The sequence below is a fragment of the Ranitomeya imitator genome, chromosome 4, assembly GCF_032444005.1.
Source record: "Ranitomeya imitator isolate aRanImi1 chromosome 4, aRanImi1.pri, whole genome shotgun sequence".
NCBI lineage: Eukaryota > Metazoa > Chordata > Amphibia > Anura > Dendrobatidae > Ranitomeya > Ranitomeya imitator.
In genome coordinates, this window is record NC_091285.1 from 13,345,914 (window position 1) to 13,367,457 (window position 21,544).

The 21,544-nt window shown below is 45.3% G+C and overlaps 1 protein-coding gene across 1 annotated transcript; it reads left to right on the forward strand.

The window, feature by feature from the left end:
• The first annotated feature begins 10,568 nt into the window (after positions 1 to 10,568).
• Positions 10,569 to 14,705, forward strand: LOC138675106 (E3 ubiquitin/ISG15 ligase TRIM25-like). Its single transcript, XM_069763087.1, has one exon. It carries the CDS (start codon positions 10,579 to 10,581, stop codon positions 12,319 to 12,321), a length of 1,743 nt encoding a protein of 580 aa, XP_069619188.1. The 5' UTR covers positions 10,569 to 10,578; the 3' UTR covers positions 12,322 to 14,705.
• Positions 14,706 to 21,544: the final 6,839 nt, after the last annotated feature.

The following is a 21,544-nucleotide window of genomic DNA, read 5'->3' on the forward strand; positions in this document are numbered from 1 at the left end:
CACACAGGAGTAAGGAGTGGCACACAAGCCCTGAGGCCAATATTTTTCTCCCACTGATTGATGTTGTGATTTTTTCTGGTAGATTTTGGAACCCAAATCAAGCAAAAAAATAAATAGGCTTTCTATGGCCCACTGAGTGAGAGATGACACAGACAGAGATGGCACTCTAGCAGAAATGTCAATCTTAATCTCCCACCAAAAAAAAAAAAAAAAAAAAAAGGAACTGTCCTTCAATTACTATCTCCCTGCAGTAATCTCAGCCAGGTATGGCAGGCAGCTACTATCTCCCTGCCTGCAGTAATCTCAGCCAGGTATGGCAGGCAGCAATAAGGAGTGGACTGATGCACAAATTAAATAAAAAGTGTGGACAAACAAACAAGATAGCTGTGCAGAAAGGAAGGAACAAGAGGATTTGTGCTTTGAAAAAAGCAGTTGGTTTGCACAGCGGCGTACACACAGCAATGCAGCTATCAGGGAGCCTTCTAGGGCAGCCCAATGAGCTACAGCGCTGAGGGAAAAAAAAAAAATGTAGCTTCCACTGTCCCTGCACACCGAAGGTGGTGTTGGGCAGTGGAAATCGCTACAGCACAAGCGGTTTTGTGGTTAATGGACCCTGCCTAACGCTATCCCTGCTTCTGACGAAGCGGCAGCAACCTCTCCCTAAGCTCAGATCAGCAGCAGTAACATGGCGGTCGGCGGGAACTCCCCTTTATAGCCCCTGTGACGCCGCAGACAGCAAGCCAATCACTGCAATGCCCTTCTCTAAGATGGTGGGGACCAGGACCTATGTCATCACGCTGCCCACACTCTGCGTTTACCTTCATTGGCTGAGAAATGGCGCTTTTCGCGTCATTGAAACGCGACTTTGGCGCGAAAGTCGCGTACCGCATGGCCGACCACGCACAGGGGTCGGATCGGGTTTCATGAAACTCGACTTCGCCAAAAGTCGGCGACTTTTGAAAATGTTCGACCCGTTTCGCTCAACCCTAGTCAGCACATGACCGCATGTCAGAGGCGTAGCTAGGGTTTTGGTCCAGGGGGGGCGAAGCTTCTGAGTGGGCCCCTAACCAGGCAACCTTGATTACAACTCGATGACGCCCCCTAATAGTGGAGAACCTCAGCAGATGACCGCGCTGTTACTGAAGATAATCTCTATATAACGACCAACATGGATATTACCGCCATACGGTCAGTGGTATATACCAGCCCTACAGAGCATATAAGAGATCACAGCACAGTTTTTGATAATGTCTTACCGTTGACGTTCTTTATGATGGAATCGTCACTTTTCCCGTCTTTTCCATCTAGCCCAGACCGACATGACAGCTTCTTCCAGCTACAACTTGTCTGCAGAGAAAACAACAGACACGTTTCACTTCTCACATTCCAGCCATCACCATCTATTCTCAACCTGCACAAACCCCTAATCCTGCTGATACCCTAATACTGAGCCGCTGCTGCCATATATTTCCCTATTACTACACCTGATACCCCAATACTGAGCCGCTGCTGCCCTATGTGTCCCTATTACTGCCCGATACCCCAATACTGAGCCGCTGCTGCCGTATGTGTCCCTATTACTGCACCTGATACCCCAATACTGAGCTGCTGCTGCCGTATGTGTCCCTATTACTGCCCCTGATATCCCAATACTGAGCCGCTGCTGCCATATGTGTCCCTATTACTGCCCCTGATACCCCAATACTGAGCCTCTGCTGCCGTATGTGTCCTTATTACTGCCCCTGATACCCCAATACTGAGCCGCTGCTGCCGTATGTTCCCCTATTACTGCACCTGATACCCCAATACTGAGCCGCTGCTGCCGTATGTGACCCTATTACTGCACCTGATACCACAATACTGAGCCGCTGCTGCCGTATGTGTCCCTATTGCTGCACCTGATACCCCAATACTGAGCCTCTGCTGCCGTATGTGTCCCTATTACTGCACCTGATACCCCAATACTGAGCCGCTGCTGCCGTATGTGTCCCTATTACTGCCCCTGATACCCCAATACTGAGCCGCTGCTGCCGTATGTGTCCCTATTACTGCCCCTGATATCCCAATACTGAGCCGCTGCTGCCGTATGTGTCCCTATTACTGCCCCTGATATCCCAATACTGAGCCGCTGCTGCCGTATGTGTCCCTATTACTGCCCCTGATACCCCAATACTGAGCCGCTGCTGCCGTATGTTCCCCTATTACTGCACCTGATACCCCAATACTGAGCCGCTGCTGCCGTATGTGACCCTATTACTGCACCTACTCTGTGGTTCTCTGTACCCTCTAAATTCTAAAGCACCCCTCTATAATATAGTAATGCTGGGTGCAAGTGCCCTAGAAAAGAGCCCACATTTTGCCCCTAGAAAGTAATAATGCCCTCTGTGTGCCCCTTTGATAGTCACAGTAACCTGTGTTCCCCTATTTCAATAAGTGCCCACTTTACATTTAATAATGTCCCGAGTCTCCCCCCTGTACAGCTCCCCTATACACAGTATAATGCCCCCTAACTGTATAGTGCGACCCACACAGTATACTGACGCCTTAGTAGCCTTCAAACTGTTTGATGGCTCCAACACTGTAATCCCCATACTGTATGATGGCCCCATAGATAAACGCCATATAGTATAATGTGCCAGATAGTCCTCAATATAGCACAAGGCAGCACCCCTATAGGCAGACCCTGTAGTATAAGGCAGCACCCCCCATAGGAAGATCCTTTAGAATAAGGCAGCACTCCCCCCTCTAGGCAGATGCTGTATAATAAGGCAGCACTCCCCCCATAGGCAGATCCTGTAGAATAAGGCAGTGCTCCCCCCTATAGGCAGATCCTGTAGAATAAGGCAGTGCTCCCCCCTATAGGCAGATCCTGCAGAATAAGGCAGCACTCCCCCCTCTAGGCAGATTCTGTATATAAGGCAGCACTCCCCCCATAAGCAGATCCTGTAGAATAAGGCAGCACCCCCCGCTATAGGCAGATCCTGTATATAAGGCAGAATCCCCCATAGGCAGATACTCTACTGTATATAAGGCAGCACCCCCCATAGGCAGATCCCGTATATAAGGCAGCACCCCTATAGGCAGATCCCGTATATAAGGCAGCACCCCCATAGGCAGATCCCGTATATAAGGCAGAACCCCCCCCAATAGGCAGATCCTATTAATAAGGCAGCCCCCCCAATAGATAGATCCTATTAATAAGGCAGCACCCCCCCCCCCAATAGACAGATCCTATTAATAAGGCAGCACCCCCCCCCCCAATAGACAGATCCTATTAATAAGGCAGCACCCCCCCATAGACAGATCCTATTAATAAGGCAGCACCCCCCCAATAGACAGATCCTATTAATAAGGCAGTACCCCCCCAAATAGACAGATGCTATTAATAAGGCAGCCCCCCCCCCAATAGACAGATCCTATTAATAAGGCAGCACCCCCCCAATAGACAGATGCTATTAATAAGGCAGCACCCCCCCCCATAGACGGATCCTATTAATAAGGCAGCACCCCCCCCCACCCAATAGACAGATCCTATTAATAAGGCAGCACCCCCCCCCCAAATAGACAGATCCTATTAATAAGGCAGCCCCCCCAATAGACAGATGCTATTAATAAGGCAGCCCCCCCCCAATAGACAGATCCTATTAATAAGGCAGCACCCCCCCCCCCAATAGACAGATGCTATTAATAAGGCAGCACCCCCCCCCATAGACAGATCCTATTAATAAGGCAGCACCCCCCCCCAAATAGACAGATCCTATTAATAAGGCAGCACCCCCTCCAATAGACAGATCCTATTAATAAGGCAGCACCCCCCCCAATAGACAGATCCTATTAATAAGGCAGCACCCCCCCCAATAGACAGATCCTATTAATAAGGCAGCACCCCCCCCCACCCAATAGACAGATCCTATTAATAAGGCAGCACCCCCCCAATAGACAGATCCTATTAATAAGGCAGCACCCCCCCCCAATAGACAGATCCTATTAATAAGGCAGCACCCCCCCCAATAGACAGATCCTATTAATAAGGCAGCACCCCCCCCCAATAGACAGATCCTATTAATAAGGCAGCACACCCCCCAAATAGACAGATCCTATTAATAAGGCAGCCCCCCCCAATAGACAGATCCTATTAATAAGGCAGCACTCCCCCCCCCCAATAGACAGATCCTATTAATAAATACTCACCTCTCTTCCTCCTTGTTCTTCCAGCGGCGCTCCCTGCTCCCGCTCACATCTACACTGACTGCGGGCGCCGGACAGTGACGTCATCGCGCCCGCTGTCAGTGTGGGGGATGATGGGAGAAGGAGCGCAGCGCAGCGCTCCTTCCCTCATCACGGCGGTGAGCTGTATCGGCTAGATGCCGATACAGCTCACATTGCGATAGTGGGCGGGGGGCCCACTGCTGGCACCGGGCCCCCCCGCCTGCTCAGGGGCCCTATAGCGGCAGAGCAGGGAGATCGATTCTCCCTGCCCTGTCGCAGAATGTAACTGCATCGGCGCGCTGCGCGCGCCGATGCAATTACAGTAGCGTAGCTCCGGGTGGGCCCCCTCAGAGCACCGGGCCCGGGGCGATGGCCCCCTCTGCCCCCCGGTAGCTACGCTACTGCCGCATGTATCTAAATTGCCAGCACGAGAGAATCTTGACATCATGCAGTGCGCACTGTAAGATCTCAGAAGTCTGCAGTCACAAAGAATGACTGGAGACTCATTACAAACCTGGATATCTCCTTTAATGCTCCTAACATAAATAAAAACATGAGAATTAGTCAGTATCACAAATAACATTTACATCCAGGCACTTTATAGATGATGTCGTCTCTGGAGCCGTTCTTGTTTTCTTCATCTTGTCCAGACCCCATGATGAGTTTTCTCATCCACAGCCGTCTCTGCAGACTTCCATCTTCTCCACTCTTTTGCTGAAAATCTCCACATGATGCCCTTAAAGATAAGTGTCATTATAATGCTCTTGTATAAAAAAAATCGCCCCTCGCTATATTGTCTGCACAAAATATGACCCCCACATTGTCCCTCTTATGGTACATGTAGTTTACACTGACCTCTCCTTTCCATACCGGCCCCCATTTTCACACTGTCCTCTCATACTGTGTCCCCCCTATAGGGCCCAGTATTTATACTGTACTCTCTCATCAGACCCCCCTCCTTGGCATACCGTCCCCTCCTGGCTGTGCCCTTACACTGTCCCCTCATGCTATGCATGCACACATCCCAACACCCTCACTCCTCATACTCTGTCCACATACATTTTTAACAAAACTACTCATACTGTGTCTGCATACATTCCCATTTGCTCCCCATACTGTTGGCACCCATCCCCCCCCCCATACTGTTTTCTCATATATGCCCCCAGTCCCCTGTACTGTTTCCTCATCCATGCCCCCTATTCCCCTGTACTGTTTCCTCATACATGCCACCCATCTCCCCCTTTGCTCTTCATTTTGTGTCCTCAAATCTCCCCCACTCATTAAATCCCCCATCCTCACTCCAAATTCCCCCACACACATTAAATCCCCATCCCCACTCCAAATCTCCCCCACACATTAAACACCCCCATCCCCATGACAAATCTTCCCCCCACACACATTCAATCCCCCCACACATTCAATCCCCCATCTCCACTCCAATTCTCCCCACACAATAAATCCCCCCATCTCCACTCACATTAAATCCCTTCCCCACAATAAATCCCCTCATATCCACTCATATTAAATCTCCCCCATCCAATAATAAATCCCCCCATCCCCACTCACATTAAATCCCCCCCACAATAAATCCCACCATCCCCACTCACATTAAATCCCCCCCATAATATATCCACCCATCCCCACTCACATTAAACCCCCCCCCACAATATATCCCCCATCCTCACTCACATTAAATCCCCCCTGCACCTTCGATGTCTTCAGCTCCACTAGAGCACTTACCACCGATCTGCATCTCTGACTCTGCTCTGCAGCGCGGGTGAGTGATGTCAGCGGTGTGATCACATGACCTGATCACGCTGCTGGCGTCGCTCTGACCCGGCAGTCAGAGCTTCAATTGTACTCGCATCTCAGATGCAGTACAATTGAACACTGGGAGCTGGCTGTCAGCTTGAAAGTCGACACAGAGAACAGCTGACTCCCAGTCCGGGGGGCAGCAGAAAGCAGCCGCCGGGGGAGACACTGCACCTTTAGGTGGCCCGACTGCGCCCCCCTGCCGGCTGTGCGAGATGTTTACCTGCCCAGGCTTCCAAACAAACCAGGATGCAGTGGGCCCTTGTAGTTAAGATGGCAGCAACAAAGGTGCAAAAATACCGATCATACAACCACTCACAGCCTGCCAATTCCAATGGGGGGGTTGCTTGGTATGTAATTGCACAAAGAAGACTTGTATGTGGTGCTGTTCACACAATGGAAATGCAGAGAAGTCGCCCAACAGGGTAGCGGGGTACTCGGCACCGGGTCCGGTCACTTTTAAAGGGGATGTCACGGTGGCTGCGAACCGGTCCGTGGCCCTGGTACACACTCACTGTAAAAGGGAACGGTCTTTAAAGGGAATTGTGATAAAGTCTGTCGTGAGGCCACCTGTGGAGTTCGGTCAATAGAGGGACCGTCGCTGCTTTAAAGGGGTCCTCTGGGGATGTTGTTGCAGCACTGATGGTGACGCTTCCCACAGGTGAAGCGGGGTCCCCAGGGCTCCCAAGGTGGGCAGTGGATAGCACAGCAGCCTTGCAGCGCTGGAGTCCTGGGTTCAAACCCCATCAAGGACAACATATGCAAATAGTTTGTATGTTCTCTCCGTGTTTGCGTGGGTTTCCTCCGGGCACTCCGGTTTCCTCCCACATTCCAAAGACATACTGATAGGGAATTTAGATTGTGAACCCCATCGGGGACAGCGATGATAATGTGTGCAAAATGTAAAGCGCTGCGGAATATGTTAGCGCTATATAAAAATAAAGATTATTATTATTATTAGGTGTATGGCGATGATGGTGTTTGCCAGTAAATGAGTAAAGGACACAGCATGTGTTTTGCCCAGCTTGTTAAGTGTTGTGAATTCTGTGGCAGAGCTCCCTCCTGTGGTCACAAGTGGTACTTCGGCTGGTTCTCTCTGTGAGCTTCCGTTGGTGGAGGAAAGTGGTACTGCGGCTTCTGAGTTTCCTTCCTCAGGTGATATGGTGAAGTCATTAGGTGCTGCTCTATTTAACTCCACCTAGTGCTTTGATCCTGGCCTCCAGTCAATGTTCTAGTATTGGACCTGTTTCCTCCTGGATCGTTCCTGTGGCCTGCTGCTCTGCATAGCTAAGTTCCTCTTTGCTATTTTGTTGCTGTTTTTTTCTGTCCAGCTTGTCAATTTGTTTTTTACTGCTTGCTGGAAGCTCTGGGACGCAGAGGGTGTACCTCCGTGCCGTTAGTTCGGTACGGAGGGTCTTTTTGCCCCCTTTGCGTGGTTTTTGTAGGGTTTTGTGTTGACCGCAAAGTTACCTTTTCTATCCTCGCTCTGTTCAGAAAGTTGGGCCTCACTTTGCTAAATCTATTTCATCTCTACGTTTGTCTTTTCATCTTAACTCACAGTCATTATATGTGGGGGCTGCCTTTTCCTTTGGGGTATTTCTCTGAGGCAAGGTAGGCTTATTTTCTATCTTCAGGCTAGCTAGTTTCTCAGGCCGTGCCGAGTTGCATAGGGAGCGTTAGGCGCAATCCACGGCTGCCTTTAGTGTGGTTTGGAGAGGATTAGGTATTGCGGTCAACAGAGTTCCCACGTCTCAGAGCTCGTTCTTGTTTTTTGGGTTATTGCCAGGTCACTGTATGTGCGCTGACCTCTATGTTCATTGTGGTACTGAATTACCTTTCATAACAGTTAAGACTCAATGAGACATGGAGGTGGTGAGGACACAGTGGGCCTTGATGGAGGTAATGAGGACACAGAGGGATATGATATAGGTGATGAGGACACAGGAGGACATGATAAAGGTGATAGGGGTACATAGAGGGGATGAGGATGCAAAGGGAGTTGATGAAGATGATGACTTGTGAATTCTGCTTTTGGGTTCCCTCCAGTGGTTGTAGGTGGGAATGCAGTTGTCTCTGAGTCGCAGTCCTGGCCAGGTGTATCTGCTGATTGCAGTTCTGACTGGGATATTTAGGTGTGCAGGATTCATTAGTCGTTGTCAATGTTTCTTGTGAAGTGTTGGATCTATTTCTGGCTTCTCCTGCTTAGCTACCATTTCAGCAAAGATAAGTGTCTGTTTCTTTTTCTGTGGCACACATGCAGTGTGCTTATATTCTGTGCTATTCATTTTTCTCTTGTCCAGCTTAGACTGTGTCAGTGTTTTCCCAGTCTTGTTGGATTCTCTGGAGTTGCAAATATACACTCCACATCTTTAGTTAGATGGTGGAGTTTTTGTATTTTCTGCTGTGGATATTTTTGGAAGGATTTTAATACTGACCGCTTAGTATCCTGTCCTCTCCTTTCCTACTTTAGCTAAATCCTGTTTCCTGCCTGTGTCTTTTCCTCTACTACTCACAGTCATTATTTGTGGGGGGCTGCCTATTCTTTGGGGTTCTGCTCTGAGGCAAGGTAGAATTCCTATTTCCATCTATAGGGGTATTTAGTCCTCCGGCTGTGTCGAGGTGTCTAGGATTGGTTAGGTACACCCCACGGCTACTTCTAGTTGCGGTGTTAAGATCAGGGTTTGCAGTCAGTATAGTTACCACCTACTCCAGTGAAAGTTTTCATGCTGCTCCAAGGTCACCTGATCATAACAGATGACACAGGAACATGATGGAAGCGAGGGGGGACATGATGGAGATGATGAGAACACAAGGGGAGTTGATGGAGGTGATTGGGGAGTGAAGCTGCTCTCACACATTACCTGATGGGCGCTTTGCTTTGACATTAAAGAGTGACAGCTATGCAAACTCTCCAGAAAATTAACACCTCATAAGCAGGAGAGTATCACTATATGGTAGAATCAATGAAACCTAACTTTTAATGATTAATGATAAAAAAAGCAACTACTCGGGAGACTTTCAATCATTATACAAACAAGGTGATCGGCAGCCGATAAAAACTGTGATGTTAGAGCAATAAAGTGCTCAGTGAAAACACTGCCAGAAAAAAAACAGGTTTGATCTCACCCAATTCTTGCAGTGAAGCCAAATCACAGACAAAGGCAGGAGTACAAAGTCCGTATGGCAAACTTTTGACCTATGATCCACTGTTGCGCCCTGTATGAATCCTGCCCTAACAAGGGCAGTACACATGTGTGTCACCTAAAATTGAGTAAAAAGTAGCCCCCCAAAAAGCCTTCCTAAATGTGTCACCTAAAGTTGGGTAAAAAGTACCCCCAGAAAAAGCCTTCCCTTTATTTATTCTACCATATATTGCTGCTATCCTGCTTATACACATTATCTGATATACTAAGAAGCTTAAACGTAACCTTCTATGTGCAGGATCCTGCAGACATATTACTGGATGAAAATATAGTTGATGATAATATTGATATAAAATACAAAAAGAAAACTGCATACAGGAATAAAACAAATGACTTGTATCTGTATCTTACTACAGGATTATTATGAGGTGATGAGCAGTAGATTTACCTTAGGAGGACATTATTTGGATGAGAAGATCACTGAGAAGATGGAGTGAGGGTTTGTGTTCTCTCAGTACAGACTGGAGCAGACATCATTCTCTGTCACGCCATAAATGGCGATAAAGGGGCAGGACAGCGTACTGGAACCGCACCTGTCCCTACCACTTAAATGGGGCCCTGGCTTTCCCTTATCTCGGGGGTACCTACGATGGATAGGAGGCATGAGCCGCCAGCGTATCCCTGTCTCCTGTGCAGGCCCTATCAGGGGCCCCCCTCTCCCCCCAAAGGAGGTGGACTGCACCAGTGTAATAATACAACAAATAACAGGGTATACAGACAAGGTAACTAAAAGTCTCAAACTCACCAAATGCTCACACAACCACAGAGGAAACACAGAGAAGGGAAGAGAAGGAATAAACTTAGGAAGGAAAACAGGTTTAACATGCAACCAAAACTGCAGACATCAATCTCTGTAAATAAACCTCAAACACCAACACTACGCTCCTTCAACCTCCAAGCCAGGCAGTAGAACTGATCACTGACACTAGCTGAAGTCAGGACTGGGTCTATATAGAGGATCAGATTACAAAATCCACTTCAGCTGAGAGACCCAGCTCTCAGCAACTTAACAATAAGGTTAACTCCTGCACTGCTGGCACAAAGCAGCCAGGTCAGAATACAGGTGAAGAGCTTCTGTTCACTGTGTGTGAACGAGGCCCAGAGCGCTGCGGTTCTCTGGAACCTCTCTCACGCGGTAGCCCCGTGACAATTCTCTATCACTGTAGATATAATAAACCTGTTCTATTACCTTAGCTTTTTCTATTGTGAGTAAATCTCAGTACAAATGTTTTGTGTTGCTAGCATACCTATGCTGTAAACACAGTTCTTAGTTTTAAGGTGTACAATGCAATATTTCCTGGAACACGCCCCATAACATAGACCTTCAGTTTCGATTCTTGTAAATCCTGAAGCGATGGCGTCTGCTATTCTGAGAGACGAGCTGCTCTGCTCCATCTGTCTGAACCTGTATACAGATCCTGTAACCCTGAGATGTGGACACAACTTCTGCCGGGATTGTATTGACCAGTTTCTGAATACACAAGACGAGTCTGGAGTTTATAACTGTCCTGAATGTAGAATAATATTTCTGGAACGTCCTGAACTGCAAAGGAACATAACTCTATGTAACGTAGCAGAACGCTTCCTGACTACACAAACAAATCAGGAGGAGATCACACGGATCTACTGCACTTACTGTATTCACTCTCCTGTACCTGCTGTTAAATCTTGTCTACTGTGTGAAGTTTCTGTGTGCAATAATCACCTGGGAGTTCACCTAGAAACAGCACCAGAACACGTCCTAACTGAACCCAGCACTTCTCTGAAAAACAGAAAATGCTCCATCCATAGGAAGATACTGGAATATTACTGCACTGAGGACGATGTTTGCATCTGTGTGTCCTGCAGTTTGGCTGGAGAACACCGAGGACATCGGGTGGAGATGCTGGTTGAGGCATCAGAACAGAAGAAGGAGAAACTGAGAAATGTTTTGCAGAATCTGAACACAAAGAGAAAGAAGACTGAGGAAAGAGTCCAGAGTCTGGAGGAGCAGAGGAGAAAAGCTCAAGAAAAAGCCTCTCGAGAGACCAAAAGAGTCACTGCCATGTTTAGAGACATCAGGAGACAGTTAGATGACCTGGAAAAGAGGGTCCTGAGTGACATCTCCAGGCGAGAAGAGAAGATGATATTGTCACTGTTTGATGTGATCCAGAATCTGGAAATAGAGAAGGACGAGCTGTCCAGGAAGATGAGGCACATTGAGGAGCTGTGTAACATGACGGATCCACTGACTGTTTTACAGGAGTCAGACACCGGGGACTTGTGTGATCCTGTGAAGGAACAAGGTGTTGAGGACACAGAGGGACATGATGAAGTTGATGAGGGCACAGGACATGATGGAGGTGATGAGGGCACAGGACATGATGGAGGTGATGAGGGCACAGGAGGACTTGATGGAGGCGATGAGGACACAGGAGGACATGATGGAGGTGATCGGGGTGCGGAGCTGATCTCACACATATCACACACATTATCTGATATAATAAGAGATATAAATGTGACCTTCTATGGGGAAGGTCCTGCAAACATATTACTGGATGTAAATTCAGCTAATAATAATCTCCTTATATCAGACAACCTGAAAATTGCAACCTTGACAAAAATAATGCAGAATCGACCAGAAACAGCAGAGAGATTCAAGGATTATCCTCAGGTTATAAGCAGCAGGAGATTTACCTCAGGGCGACATTACTGGGATGTGAAGATCTGTGGATCAGTGTTGTGGAAGGTGGGGATGTGCTATCCCAGTTTAGAAAGGAAGAAAAATCCATCGATTATTGGATATAATAAAATATCCTGGAGTTTATATGGAAGGCAGGGGTATAATAATCAGTGTTCAGTGATACATGACAGTAAAGAGATCCGATTACCTGTCCAGATCACCAGTAATAGGGTCAGGATATGTCTGGATTATGAGGCCGGACAGTTGTCCTTTTATGAGCTGTGTGACCCCATCAGACACTTACACACCTTCACTGCCACCTTCACCGAGCCCCTTCATGCTGCGTTATTTGTAGGGGGAGCTTCTATAAAGATATCACGGGGAGCAGCTGTGAGGAACCGTCATAACAGTCGAAATCTACCCAGCGATTGGTGACATCTCAGACAGCGGGAGACGATGAGTGGAGCATTCAGTTAGGAAAGTCAGCAATGAGATCAAGTAAATTACCACCAATTGTTGCGTATCACCATGAAAAATAGACGCACAGCTTACCATGATCTTGCGACAGCACGTGATAAAGAAAATAATCAATACAGCTATTTTAATCAATCATTTGCTGATATGTTACATTACTTGTTATATGCCAGCTATGTACCAGATTTATAAATTCAAGTATTGTTTTAGCTAAAAGAAACCAGGGCTAAGCCTGAAGATATTGTCAGAGTGTTCTGTAAGACGCTGTTCCGTAGATAAGATATATCTCGTAGATACCAGGTGTCTCAAAGCCTATTGAGACAATGATCGTGGAAAATTTATCTTTATGTTTTGGTTTGCATTATTTTGTTATAGTTGGTGTAGAACATTCACCGCTTTGAGCAGGAGCAGAAAATCAATGGCTGTGAGACTAATTTTGCTTTAAATACTACACCCTTTCGCAACAGGTCAGATCGCCCTCTCATATCAATTCGCCATTTATATCTTATATTTATCTATTTCTGTTAATTGTAACTTTTATTTTATAACTTTCATGTAATTCAAATCACATGTGAAGACCAAATGTTTGTTTGGAATACAGATTTCCATATCAGTTGGTGGTGGAGAATGCGGGCACAACAAGGTCCTGTATTATTCACTGCTTCAGGTGAAGATGGTGAGACTGGTGACACTTCTGATGAGGAGGTTCCTTAAGTTTGGTGGTTGTTTGTAGCAGTGAGGTGATCGATCTGAGAATATTTCCTTCAGCCTTTGGTCCCTGTGAAATAAGAATTGAGGACCACCTCCAGTTCTCATCGGGATGCTAATGCGGGGTTTGTATGTGACCGTAAGAGGTGCATTGCCGTTATCCTCCCTTCATAATCCAGGGGGCTACTTCTTAAAATCTTGTCATTCTGTGGACCACTACAATATAATTTTTTTTATGGTATATCATTCTTTCATGTAGCAACTAAAGTTTTCTACCTACTATAAATCAATCTCTGATTCTGTTTTGAGATCTCACTTGCTTTATTGTAGCCTCCGACTCGAGCCCTAAGAGTTAACATCTAAGATGATTGAATGAGACCTGTTCTCCTGGATGGGTTTCATAGGAGCTTGGTTGAGAAGTTCTTTAGTTCAATTCCAGGTTTTCGAAAGAAAAAGGATAAGCCTGCAGGTATTGTTGGAATGTTGTTCCATAGATAAGATATTCTCACAGAAACCAGGTGCCTCCAAGTCTTTTGACACAATGATCCTTGAAAATGTATAATTGTTTTTGCTTTGCATTGTTCAGTTATTGCTGGCGTGCAACATTCTTTGATTTGAGAAAACCAATGGCTGTGAGTCAGAATATTGATTGAAATACTGCACCCTATCTCATATTCATAGAGGTCACATATATGCCTTTTATATCTTATCATTATCTATCTCCTTTAATTGTAACTTTTATTATACATACATTTTCATTTTACGCAAATCTCCTGTGAAGACAAAATGTTTTCCTTTGAAGGGCGCAGTCAGGCGACCGTATAAAATGGACGATGATCGCATCACAATCATTGGACTGGCAGGCAGCTCTCCTGACCTGAGAGAGACAGCTGCATACTCGGGTAAGGGTAGCCGCCGGCCAGTCGCAGCATTGCAATACCATCGTCGTCAGTGTTATGCGGCCATCCGACTGTGACTGAATACAGATTTCCATATCACGCATAATAACAACCTTAGGCTGTATTTCATTTTATGGGTGAAATCTTGCGTCATACTTTTCAGAATTTTGTCAAAACCACAGTTTTTCTCAAAGTTACTGAAAAAAATCTTAGAATTCTCAAAACTTAAAAAAAGTTTTCAGAGATCAGCAGGGTTGCCAAATATGTTTTTTTTTCTTTTTAATTCTGGACAACTTATACTGTATGATTTTTGTAGTTGAATGGTTTTGCAATCCTGCACAATCCCTATAGCATGTAAAAACAGAGAAATGTGATCCTTAGTCATTCCTACATTGTCAATCCTCATCGATTCCCAGACTTTCAGTTTATAAACTACATAGTTAAATAGTTAATACGGTTGAATAAAGACAAATGTCTATCAATTTCAACAGAGAGGTAAACACAAAGGGAAGGGGCACATGAACAAGAGTAATGCATGATCCAGTCCACCTAAAAAAAATCAGTACTATGATTAAGGGAGCCAGAAACGCGTCAGTGTTTTAATCTCCCCTCACTTTTCTGTTTTTAAATGGTCTAAAATAAAGATTCATATATTAGCTTACTGGATGGAGGTGCCAAATGTCTTCTTATTCTTCCATTTACCGCTGTGCTCCACTCGATGATTCAGGGACCCACCAGCAACAGCAGTTCCCGGCTTCCTGAATGATCGGCAGACGTGATGAACTTTGTCATGTCTTGTTCATGTAATTATATTATTTTTGATTTTGTAAATATTAGCAGTATGTATAAGTTCCATGTTCGTTGATGTGATCATTTGTATGTTTTTCCATCTCTCCACTGACCACTATTGTAGCACGGCCTATTTTCGTCATTAGTTTTTTTTTCCGACAAATGGCACCTAGTAGAGTTGAGCAAAAAGATTTGCAGGACTCTGGTCCAGAAGCCACATCGGTAATCCGTGGCTGTTGGAACATAAATATGCAAAGTTACTACCTCTCAGCTTGCCTCTTCTGATCAGTAGGATCAGCGAGATATCACAGTTGCAGCACACACAATGTTCCACTGGGCCGACTAATCACAAGAGGCGCAGGAGATGCTGACAGTTGAAATAAAGAGGTTATGTTATGGACTGACCCGAGTTGGAGTAATGATATTGCAACCACTAGGGGCAGCACCAGCAGGTAGCATCATCAGGAAATAGCCAGAAGTCGGTACACAGAGCAGCAGTATAGTTGGGAGGATAAGCACGTATCATAGTCAGGAAATAGCCAGAGATCGGGACACGGAGCAGCAGTAAAATATTGAGGGTAAGCAGCAGGTGGAAAGAAGCTAGACTAAAGGCTGGGAGCTCAATAATCTCGTAAGGAAGGAAGTTCAGTACCAGGTTTAAGTAGAGAATTCAATCAGGAGATCACAGGGTTAAGACAATCAGGAACAACTCAGATACTAGTATCTGGTTTAGCAAGGAACTGTCTAGCGAGCTGAATAGCTCAGAGGGAAGAGCTGCCGCCAGGTGTAAAAGAGCTGCTCGGTTTGAGTCCTGACAGACACGTAAGTCCAAAAAGCTAACAGAATGATGGCAAATTATATCCCTGCTGAAGCATAATACACCAATAGACTATACCACAACAAAAAGCACAATCAGCCAAAAAATCCCATAAAATAGAATTTTATTAATCAACTATTAAAACCATGTAGACAGGGTATAACAGTGTAAACAAGGGGATAGACACACAGCACAAATGGCCATAGCAAAAAAACGGGCACAGACCAAAAAGATCAACCCGCCTAATATGTATCACCGGGACCTATAACAATGAAAAACCCATCGCTATCTGGAAATATAAAGGGACAATGCCATAGCATGGGGTGTGTAACTAAATAAATACAGTGGGGCAAAAAAGTATTTAGTCAGTCAGCAATAGTGCAAGTTCCACCACTTAAAAAGATGAGAGGCGTCTGTAATTTACATCATAGGTAGAACTCAACTATGGGAGACAAACTGAGAAAAAAAAATCCAGAAAATCACATTGACTGTTTTTTTATAATTTTATTTGCATATTATGGTGGAAAATAAGTATTTGGTCAGAAACAAACAATCAAGATTTCTGGCTCTCACAGACCTGTAACTTCTTCTTTAAGAGTCTCCTCTTTCCTCCACTCATTACCTGTAGTAATGGCACCTGTTTAAACTTGTTATCAGTATAAAAAGACACCTGTGCATACCCTCAAACAGTCTGACTCCAAACTCTACTATGGTGAAGACCAAAGAGCTGTCAAAGGACACCAGAAACAAAATTGTAGCCCTGCACCAGGCTGGGAAGACTGAATCTGCAATAGACAACCAGCTTGGAGTGAAAAAATCAACAGTGGGAGCAATAATTAGAAAATGGAAGACATACAAGACCACTGATAATCTCCCTCGATCTGGGGCTCCATGCAAAATCCCACTCCGTGGGGTCAGAATGATCACAAGAACGGTAAGCAGAAATCCCAGAACCACGCAGGGGGACCTAGTGAATGAACTGCAGAGAGCTGGGACCAATGTAACAAGGCCTACCATAAGTAACACACTACGCCACCATGGACTCAGATCCTGCAGTGCCAGACGTGTCCCACTGCTTAAGCCAGTACATGTCCGGGCCCGTCTGAAGTTTGCTAGCGAGCATTTGGATGATCCAGAGGAGTTTTGGGAGAATGTCCTATGGTCTGATGAAACCAAACTGGAACTGTTTGGTAGAAACACAACTTGTCGTGTTTGGAGGAAAAAGAATACTGAGTTGCATCCATCAAACACCATACCTACTGTAAAGCATGGTGGTGGAAACATCATGCTTTGGGGCTGTTTCTCTGCAAAGGGGCCAGGACGACTGATCCGGGTACATGAAAGAATGAATGGGGCCATGTATCGTGAGATTTTGAGTGCAAACCTCCTTCCATCAGCAAGGGCATTGAAGATGAAACGTGGCTGGGTCTTTGAACATGACAATGATCCAAAGCACACCGCCAGGGCAACAAAGGAGTGGCTTCGTAAGAAGCATTTCAAGGTCCTGGAGTGGCCTAGCCAGTCTCCAGATCTCAACCCTATAGAAAACCTTTGGAGGGAGTTGAAAGTCCGTGTTGCCAAGCGAAAAGCCAAAAACATCACTGCTCTAGAGGAGATCTGCATGGAGGAATGGGCCAACATACCAACAACAGTGTGTAGCAGCCTTGTGAAGACTTACAGAAAACGTTTGACGTCTGTCATTGCCAACAAAGGATATATTACAAAGTATTGAGATGAAATTTTGTTTCTGACCAAATACTTATTTTCCACCATAATATGCAAATAAAATGATAAAAAAAACAGACAATATGATTTTCTGGATTTTTTTTCCTCAGTTTGTCTCCCATGGTTGAAGTCTACCTATGATGTAAATTACAGACGCCTCTCATCTTTTTAAGTGGTGGAACTTGCACTATTGCTGACTGACTAAATACTTTTTTGCCTCACTGTACATACCCAGTGTGTACAGGCAGAAGCGGGGACCTGCGGCTGGACCCGACCCCGACGCGCGTTTCAGAGCGCAAGGATCACCAAGCTATGATTTGTCTAATATGGACACATCATATGATTTAGGTCATCATGGTCGGAAGAATAGAAAGAATAAAGAGAAGAGGAAGACCAGCAACCTGATGGCTTGATACAAGCAAGATAATGGCAGAGAAGACCATGGTTTACCTATCTGGGCTTGCACAAGATCGACCTTCTTTGATCATCTATCAAGTCACCGTGACTGGAGATCGGAGCCGAAGACCGTTAAATAAATAAATAGCAGTGATAACAGAATTGATTTTTTTTTTTACTTCCTGTTACTGGTCCCTGTAAGCACTGAAGTCAGTCTTTCCCCAATCTGAACTGGATATCATACACTGAGCCTCCTAATGTGACCATTTTCATATTTTATTACACTTTCTGGTTCCGGGTCTCAAGTCGAAGATTTCACATTATTGATGTTGGACAGAAGATTTAGGGTCCATTCACATGTCTGATGTTCTTGTATGATCGCTATCCGTTGTTTCCAAGGATAGTACTCATACCTGTGATATTCACATATCTGAAGACTTGTTCGATTTTTGATCTGAGTAACAGATTCAAATTAGGCAAGTCTATGGGTCCTTGAAAAAACTGTGCGGTGCGGCACTCGGATAATATTGCAGTGTTTTTGTGTGATTTTTAGAAACCATGGGAAAAATAATAATGATTTTACATCCATTTGAGGCCTGTCCCACACATCCAGATAATTCCGGTACCGGAAAAATCGGTACCGGAATTATCCGTGTCCGTGTGCTCACGTTGCACATCAGTGTGGCACACGTGCGGCAGCCGTGTACCGCCCGTGTGCCAACTGGGTACCACACGGACCGTGCAGGAGACAGCGCTACAAGTAAGCGCTGTCCCCTGCTTTGGGTGCTGAAGCTCCATTCAATTCTTCTCTCCAGTAGCGTCGCTGGAGAGAAGATATGAAAAATCATTTTTTTTTTTGGTGTTTAAAATAAAGATCCCTGTCCCCAACCCCCTCCCAGCCCCTGTGCGCCTGTCCGCTGTTAATAAAATACTCACCTAGCTCCCTCGCTGCTTCCTCTCCGCAGCTTCTCCTGTATGAGCGGTCACGTGGTACCGCCCATTACAGTGATTAATATGCGGCTCCACCCCTATGGGAGGTGGGGCCGCATATTCATCACTGTAATGGGCGGCACCACGTGACCGCTCATACAAGAGAAGCTGCGGCGCGGAGAGGAAGCAGCGAGGGAGCTAGGTGAGTATTTTATTAACAGCAGGCGCACAGGGGGTGGGAGGGGGTTGGGGACAGGGATCTTTATTTTAAACACCAAAAACAAAAAAAAAATGGGAGGTGGAGCCGCATATTCATCACTGTAATGGGCGGCACCACGTGACCGCTCATACAGGAGAAGCTGCGGCGCGGAGAGGAAGCAGCGAGGGAGCTAGGTGAGTATTTTATTAACAGCGGGCGCACAGGGGGTGGGAGGGGGTTGGGGACAGGGATCTTTATTTTAACCCCTTCATGACCCAGCCTATTTTGACCTTAATGACCTGGCCGTTTTTTGCAATTCTGACCAGTGTCCCTTTATGAGGTAATAACTCAGGAACGCTTCAACGGATCCTAGCGGTTCTGAGATTGTTTTTTCGTGACATATTGGGCTTCATGTTAGTGGTAAATTTAGGTCAATAAATTCTGCGTTTATTTGTGATAAAAACGGAAATTTGGCGAAAATTTTGAAAATTTCGCAATTTTCACATTTTGAATTTTTATTCTGTTAAACCAGAGAGTTATGTGACACAAAATAGTTAATAAATAACATTTCCCACATGTCTACTTTACACCAGCACAATTTTGGAAACAAAATTTTTTTTTGCTAGGAAGTTATAAGAGTTAAAATTTGACCAGCGATTTCTCATTTTTACAACGAAATTTACAAAACCATTTTTTTTAGGGACCACCTCACATTTGAAGTCAGTTTGAGGGGTCTATATGGCTGAAAATACCCAAAAGTGACACCATTCTAAAAAATGCACCCCTCAAGGTGCTCAAAACCACATTCAAGAAGTTTTTTAACCCTTCAGGTGCTTCACAGCAGCAGAAGCAACATGGAAGGAAAAAATGAACATTTAACTTTTTAGTCACAAAAATTATCTTTTAGCAACATTTTTTTTATTTTCCCAATGGTACAAGGAGAAACTGAACCACGAAAGTTGTTGTCCAATTTGTCCTGAGTACGCTGATACCTCATATGTGGGGGTAAACCACTGTTTGGGCGCACGGCAGGGCTTGGAAGGGAAGGAGCGCCATTTGACTTTTTGAATGAAAAATTGGCTCCACTCTTTAGCGGACACCATGTCACGTTTGGAGAGCCCCCGTGTGCCTAAAAATTGGAGCTCCCCCACACGTGACCCCATTTTGGAAACTAGACGCCCCAAGGAACTTATCTAGATGCATAGTGAGAACTTTGAACCCCCGGGGGCTTCACAAATTGATCCGTAAAAATGAAAAAGTACTTTTTTTTCACAAAAAAATTCTTTTAGCCTCAATTTTTTTCATTTTCACATGGGCAACAGGATAAAATGGATCCTAAAATTTGTTGGGCAATTTCTCATGAGTACACCGATACCTCACATGTGGGGGTAAACCACTGTTTGGGCACATGGTAAGGTTCGGAAGGGAAGGAGCGCCATTTGACTTTTTGAATGAAAAATTATCTCCATCGTTAGCGGACACCATGTCGTGTTTGGAGAGCCCCCGTGTGCCTAAACATTGGAGCTCCCCCACAAATGACCCCATTTTGGAAACTAGACCCCCCAAGGAACTTATCTAGATGCATATTGAGCACTTTAAACCCTCAGGTGCTTCACAAATTGATCTGTAAAAATGAAAAAGTACTTTTTTTTTCACAAAAAAATTCTTTTCGCCTCAGTTTTTCATTTTCACATGGGCAATAGGATAAAATGAATCCTAAAATTTGTTGGGCAATTTCTCCCGAGTACGCCGATACCTCATATGTGGGGGTAAACCACTGTTTGGGCACTCGGCAGGGCTCGGAAGGGAAGGCGCGCCATTTGACTTTTTGAATGGAAAATTAGCTCCAATTGTTAGCGGACACCATGTCGCGTTTAGAGAGCCCCTGTGTGCCTATGCATTGGAGCTCCCCCACAAGTGACCCCATTTTGGAAACTAGACCCCCCAAGGAACTTATCTAGATGCATATTGAGCACTTTAAACCCCCAGGTGCTTCACAGAAGTTTATAATGCAGAGCCATGAAAATAAAAAATAATTTTTCTTTCCTCAAAAATGATTTTTAGCCTGGAATTTCCTATTTTGCCAAGGGTAATAGGAGAAATTGGACCGCAAATGTTGTTGTCCAGTTTGTCCTGAGTACGCTGATACCCCATATGTGGGGGTAAACCACTGTTTGGGCGCACGGCAGGGCTCGGAAGGGAAGGCACGCCAATTGGCTTTTTAAATGGAAAATTAGCTCCAATCATTAGCGGACACCATGTCACGTTTGGAGAGCCCCTGTGTGCCTAAACATTGGAGATCCCCCACATATGACCCCATTTTGGAAACTAGACCCCCAAAGGAACTAATCTAGATGTGTGGTGAGGACTTTGAACTTCCAAGTGCTTCACAGAAGTTTATAACGCAGAGCCATGAAAATAAAATAAAATTTTTATTTTCTCTAAAATAATTTTTTAGCCTGCAATTTATTATTTTCCCAAGGGTAACAGGAGAAATTTGACCCCAAAAGTTGTTGTACAGTTTCTCCTGAGTACGCTGATACCCCATATGTGGGGGTAAACCACAGTTTGGGCACATGTCGGGGCTCGGAAGTCAAGTAGTGACATTTTGAAATGCAGACTTTGATGGAATGCTCTGCGGGCGTTACGTTGCGTTTGCAGAGCCCCTGATGTGGCTAAACAGTAGAAACCCCCCACAAGTGACCCCATTTTAGAAACTAG